At 51.6% G+C, this 6,145-nt stretch overlaps 1 protein-coding gene across 1 annotated transcript; it reads left to right on the top strand.

The window, feature by feature from the left end:
- Positions 1-364: 364 nt before the first annotated feature.
- On the top strand, positions 365-2,322 carry HELT (helt bHLH transcription factor). Its single transcript, XM_033105045.1, has 4 exons — positions 365-472; positions 915-1,019; positions 1,294-1,390; positions 1,795-2,322. The coding sequence occupies exons 1-4, from the start codon at positions 446-448 to the stop codon at positions 2,289-2,291; spliced, it is 726 nt and encodes a 241-aa protein (XP_032960936.1). The 5' UTR covers positions 365-445; the 3' UTR covers positions 2,292-2,322.
- Positions 2,323-6,145: the final 3,823 nt, after the last annotated feature.

Below are 6,145 nucleotides of genomic sequence, written 5' to 3'. Positions count from 1 at the left end.
CGGCCGCTGCGCCTCTGCGCTCCGCGCCGGCGGCTGCCGCAAGCGCTCACTTGCCCGCTGGCCCCAGTCAGTTTACAGCCTCCTTTTCCAGCCTCAGCTGTTGCCATGCAAATGTTATTCCCCGCCGATCACGTGTCCTTTGCAGGGCCACGTGGATTAACAAAGCTGATCTACCCCCAGCTCGCCCCCCTCGGCTGCTAAATTTTTTTTCTTAACTTCTTTAAATCTGATCTTGAATGCATACATCCCCCAAACGCAGCTCCCTTAATCCTATGGAATAATCCAACTCGTGAATGCACTTGGAGCTCTAGATGACCGCTTTATAAGGCAGCCCCTCAGAGCGGGGAGGCGGCAGTCTACCTGGGACGCTCGAGGAGGCACACGAGGTGGAGTGTGGACGGGTGACTCGCGCCACCGCCTCTCCCGAGGGCGCGTTCTGACCAGGATGTCAGATAAACTCAAGGAACGCAAAGTGAGTCGGCTGAGCCCAGACAGCGCTTGCTTCCTGAAGGTCGGGGCGTCTGACTCCCCTTGGCGGCCAACTGGCTGGGCGGATGGCAGGGACGTGGCCACTCGAGATTTCTCCTGTAGCGGATCCTGAGTAGTTTGGGAAGGGAATGAGAATAGTGAAGAGACGCCTCAGCTGGGCAGGATCCCACGCCTGGTGGCCACCTCCCCACGGCCCTGGCGCTCAGCTTGGTTGTGTGGCCCAGCGGGTAGTGAGGCTGCAAGCCGAGTGCACCAGTGTAGGCGTGAGAGGGCAGAGCTCCAAGTATTAAGGGGCAGGGAGTCCTTCGGGGGCAAGTCCCCCGGCAGCACTGGTGGCTGGGAAGACGGTTGGCACGCAGCTACCGCTGTGCCTTTGTCGACTCCCTGGGCAAAGGTATCCTGAAGGCACAAACTTCTTTTCGCAGAGAACCCCGGTTTCCCACAAAGTGATAGAAAAGCGGAGGAGGGACCGGATTAACCGCTGTTTAAACGAGCTGGGCAAGACGGTGCCCATGGCCCTGGCGAAGCAGGTAACGTTGCCTCCAAAGAATAGGGTGCCAGGCGCTGGGGATTCTCTGCTCCACTCTCAGCCTGGAAGCCAGGAGTCTGGGGACGGAGAGGGACGTACACGTGGCTCTCCTTCCCCCGGGGCTTGAGCGCTGAGTGAGCGCCAGGCGGCCCTCGCGCAGATCCACTGCAGCACCCTGCTCGCTGGTCCTCTCCAGATAAAACTGTGCACCCAGTCTGCGAGGGTTGGCCTGCGCCCCGCTGGGCTGCTGCGAGGAGCCCTTCCTCCTTTTGCAGAGTTCCGGGAAGCTGGAGAAGGCGGAGATCCTCGAAATGACCGTTCAGTACCTGAGGGCCCTCCACTCTGCTGATTTTCCCCGGGGAAGGGAAAAAGGTGGGCGCGGGCTGGGCGACGGGAAACCTGGGCAGGGAGCGTGCGCCACACGGAGACTGCGGGTGGGAGTAGTTGTGAAGGGGCGCGCGGGAGAGGTCTCTTCTCAGGATGCTGTCGGAGTCCTGAGAAAGCTAAGCGGGGCTGGAGAACAAGTTTCTGGGGAACTGGTTCGGTCACCTCCTCTCAGGTGGGGAGGAGTAGGGTCAGACTCTTAAGGAAACGGAGATCGCTCGCGAGCGCTTTTCCCGGCTCCTGACTGGGGAGAGGGGAAGGCGGACCTCAAATGGGAACTTGGGCCAGAAAGTGCGATGGGAGGTACCTGACACTCACTTTGGGCTCCCGGTAGGGAAGGAGCCGCTCACAGTTTTTTTTACTTTCCATGGTTGTTCTTGCCCCTCCACCAGAACTGCTAGCGGAGTTTGCCAACTACTTCCACTACGGTTACCACGAGTGCATGAAGAACCTGGTGCACTACCTCACCACCGTGGAGCGGATGGAGACCAAGGACACCAAGTACGCGCGCATCCTCGCCTTCTTGCAGTCCAAGGCCCGCTTGGGCGCCGAGCCCTCCTTCCAGCCGCTAGGGTCACTCTCGGAGCCAGATTTCTCCTATCAGCTGCACCCAGCGGGGCCAGAATTCACGGGCCACAGCCCCAGTGAGGCCTCCGTGTTCCCGCAGGGCGCGGCCCCCGGGCCCTTTCCCTGGCCGCCTGGAGCGGCTCGCAGCCCCGCGCTGCCCTACGTGCCTAGCGCGCCCGTGCCGCTCTCCAGCCCCGCGCAGCAGCACAGCCCCTTCCTAACGCCGGTGCAGGGGCTGGACCGGCATTACCTCAACCTGATGGGCCACGCCCACCCCAATGCCCTCAATTTACACACTCCCCAGCACCCCACGGTGCTCTGAAGCCAACCGAGCCGCCAGATTTCTCTGCGCTCGGGGCACTGCTTAGGAGAAATACTGCATGTTGTACAGATGTAAATATTATGCTGACAAATAGTTGACTGGGGGAAAATCAAGATCAAATTAGTCTTCTGAGGGACCTTCCCCTGGCAATAAAAATTTCCTGGTAAAGACCCAAAGAGTTGGATTTCTTTGTTACCTTCTGCTGCTTCATAACCCATTCCCTCGGAGGTGCAGAGGGCGCGAGGCTGCCTGTGGCCAAAGTGACTGGCTCTCGGTGATTTGTGCTGGGGGTCAGGGTGAAGGGGAGGCTAAATGGAGGCGTCGCTTGGGGACAGGATTCGCGGCTTTCCTGGGGCTCCAGACCCGCACCCGCCTCGCGCGCAACTTGGGCAGCACCTTGGGCATTTGCCTCGGAGAAGGGAGGACGCGAGGAACAGGGCCATTGGCTCTCAGAAAATGCAAATCGAAGGACCCGCCCCAAACTGACTTTGGCGGACTTGCGCCAGCTCGGATCCGAGCGCCCTTCCTACCCCGAGACAGGGCCCCAGGATGCGCTCGCACTGCACCACGTGCCCGCCGGTCTGGAGCTCAGTGACACGTCAGCGGGATGCGTGAATAGGTTTACAGCCTCAACAGATCTCTGTAAAAAAAAATATGTAGAGGAAGTAGTTCTGGGTTATGACTTAAAAACAACACCCCACGAAGTTTTTATCTTTGGATGACAACTCCTCTGCACCGGCGGGTTCAGGGACGCCAGCGTTGCCTGTTACGCACATACCAGCTCAGCTTCTGGGGAGCTAGGCAGCAGGGTGAGGCCAGCATTGCCCTGGTTGGGAGGGTTGCTCCTCCAAGGGATTGTTCCCTCTGCGGATCCCCACTGTCAGTCCGCTGGCGCAGGGTGGAGACTCGGGGTTCTCCGTTCAGGTTCTCAAAGCCTGGTGAGCAAAGGCTTCCCCTCTTTCTCTCCCTGGGGTGGGAAGCGTCGGGGGTGGATTTTAACCTTTTCACTTCACCCAGAACATAGGTAAGTTTCGGGTCTAGGCTACAATATTTAGGGCATTGTGGTTGGTTTTCAATTCCATTTGTATCTGCCCCTTATCCACAGTGATACATTTAAAATAGCAAACTAAAATCACGTTTTTCTTAGACTCAGACAGCAAAATGAGCCTAGCTCCTGTTTTATGTAAAAATGAACAGGTGAGATGAACAAAGTACCTAACCAGCTGAAGTTGTGTTTGTGAGGATTTAAAATTTTTTCCTTCATTTTTAAATTGGTTCTCGTCTTTTCTTATTGTTCCGTTAGCTTTGATGCCCTTTAAATAAATAATTCAAAATTATGTAGCAGGATTTCCTGTTTCCACAGGCCATTTAGTGCAACTATCATGATTTGTCTTCACCCAGATTAGCTGGAGGACAATAAATTAACTTACTCCATTTCTGTGGACAGGGTTTAAAGGAGCTCTGACCTACCCTGCTTACTAAGGTCATGGAATAGGATGACCTGCAATTTGTAAACCATCAAACTTGATTACACAGAGACAGTATAAAACAAAACAAAACACCTCATTACATTGCCCATAATGTGGAATTTAAATGTGTATGTTTTCGGGAGCAGAGGGAATCTATAAACTTTCGAAAAGGTCTTGTAAGTAAAGGGTTCTCGCCCTTACATGCACTACATGTCACTACAATGCTTATTTTAAAAATGTGAGAGACAGATAAATGTCTCCTCCCTTATGAACTCTCTAGTTGGAGAAAGAAAGTGAGTGCAAGGCCAAGAGGCCTTCTGGTTAACAAATACACACTGAGCAACATGGGATGAAAACAAATTATGCAGAAATAGGAGCATGCACGACGCCTATTATTGGAACACATGTCTTACACCCATTTTCATCAGTGCTGGATACAGAATATGAAGACGGCCTTTCAGGCTTTTTTTCCTCTGAGCATTAAGCCAATCTGAATTCCCTTTGGCAGTGAAGCATTAAAGATATAGTGTTACCCTGGAAATATAAATTATTAATATATTCAGCATTTTTGTCACTTCTCAACTGTTAACCAAATTAGACAAAACTTTCTTTTGCTAAGTAGATTTTCTCTTTGGGATTAGCTTTGGGAATGCACAGGGCCACCACAGTAAAACTTTGGTCATTTACATATAATTTTGCAAACTTCCACTGGCCCATGACAGTCTTTGTACCTCAAATGTTGGTATTCTTGATTTTTTTTTTTCCCATTCTCATTTAACTGTGGAGGATAAAACCCTGCTTTGGGTTTACAATGACTTTAGAATAAAAGTTTCCCTCCCCTTTCTCTTTCTCTCTCTCTCTTTCTGAAACCTTCATCCAAAGTTCCAATCCTTCAGGCTTGGCCAAAAGTCAAACTTGGAATAGTTTGACTTTGCAAAAGATTAAAAATGTCACTACAAAATGGAACTGACTCAAATCAGATTGTGACTTTAATGTGCTCTTCCTGCACTTTCTCTGATAACACGTTACTTCCAGCCTCCCTGTCCCCAAACCCCGAGCTCCTCCCTCCTCTGTCTGAGTCCCTACGCCCAATCCCTCCACTCTTTCTTTTAAATAAGTTGTATAGTAATGGTTTCCAAGAGAGGCTCAACCAAACCCAGAAATAACAAAAAACAAAAAAACAGTGCGTTTGGCTGGAGGTGACCCATTGTGATGCCTCTGAAAGGGGCAATCTCTTGTTTCTTGGGCTTCATCCTTGAGTGGGCAAGGATAAAAATAATCATCCCCATGAAATCAAAGGTTTTCTCCAGAGGCTTGAGGAACAAAGCTGATGACTGGTGCTTTGGGTTGGTCCCCGAGGCTCTGCAAGGCTAGAACTAGGAGCTTCCAGGCACTGTAGCCGCCCCCGCCGAAAGGGCGGTAATACAGAGCTCACTTGTGCTTCCAAGCGTTATTGAACAAACACAGCCACTTGTATCAGTGGGGGCCCTACAGTCTGGCTGCTCGATACCAGGCGAGGAAGGTGGAGGAGCAGCTATGTAAGTGCCTAACTGACCCCAGGGAAGCATGGAATTGCTCTGACCTGGTAATGGGTGTCTGCAGAAAGTAACACAGCAAGAGGAAGGCACTAGGGGGCATGTGGTAGAAGCCCAGTAAACATTGGGGATGCCAAAAAAATGTATACAAGTGGACACTTTTGTCAACGTTGCCCAAGCAGTAGTTCACCATAATCAGAAGTGGCTGGGCGCTGATGGTAACCACTTTGAGCACCTCTTGTAATTGCAGAAGTCAAATGTGACTCATAGTCATCTTCTGTAACCAGTATATATCATTACAATTTCAGTAGCTTTTTCCTTTCTTAAAATGTGTATACATTTCTTTGACACCCTCTGTGTATGTATTTGTGGAATCACTGAACTGCCTAACAGTGCTGAGTCTCTGAGAATCCTGCATCTCCCCTAGGCCCCTTGTTTCTAGCCCTCAGTCCCCTCCCTGCTTCGTCAGAGACCAGAAAGTAGTTGTACACCCACCCAGACGTCTGTTGAGTGATCTACACATTCTAAAAAGCTGTCAAATGGAGCAATGATCCATCCTTTCCCTAAAACATCTACTTTGTTGTCTGACAGCAAGAGACGATGCCTGGCCTGCAAGGTTAAGGCAGTTCAATACAGGCCCAGCTAAATGCAGACCCCAAATCCTGGATTTGAACTCAGAATTAGCTCTGTCCTTTCACATGGGAAAGATCCAAGGCCAGTCTGATTCCACCCTCTCTTCTGCCCCATTAGTTGCTCAGAGTATGTCTTCTTGAGACAGACTACCTGGATTTGCATTCCAGCTCCGCTGTGTACTAGCTATATGCCTTTGAGCAAACTGCTACGCCTCTCC

This window comes from Rhinolophus ferrumequinum, chromosome 4 (assembly GCF_004115265.2).
Source record: "Rhinolophus ferrumequinum isolate MPI-CBG mRhiFer1 chromosome 4, mRhiFer1_v1.p, whole genome shotgun sequence".
Taxonomy (NCBI): domain Eukaryota; kingdom Metazoa; phylum Chordata; class Mammalia; order Chiroptera; family Rhinolophidae; genus Rhinolophus; species Rhinolophus ferrumequinum.
This window is presented reverse-complemented; position numbering and strand designations above follow the sequence as displayed.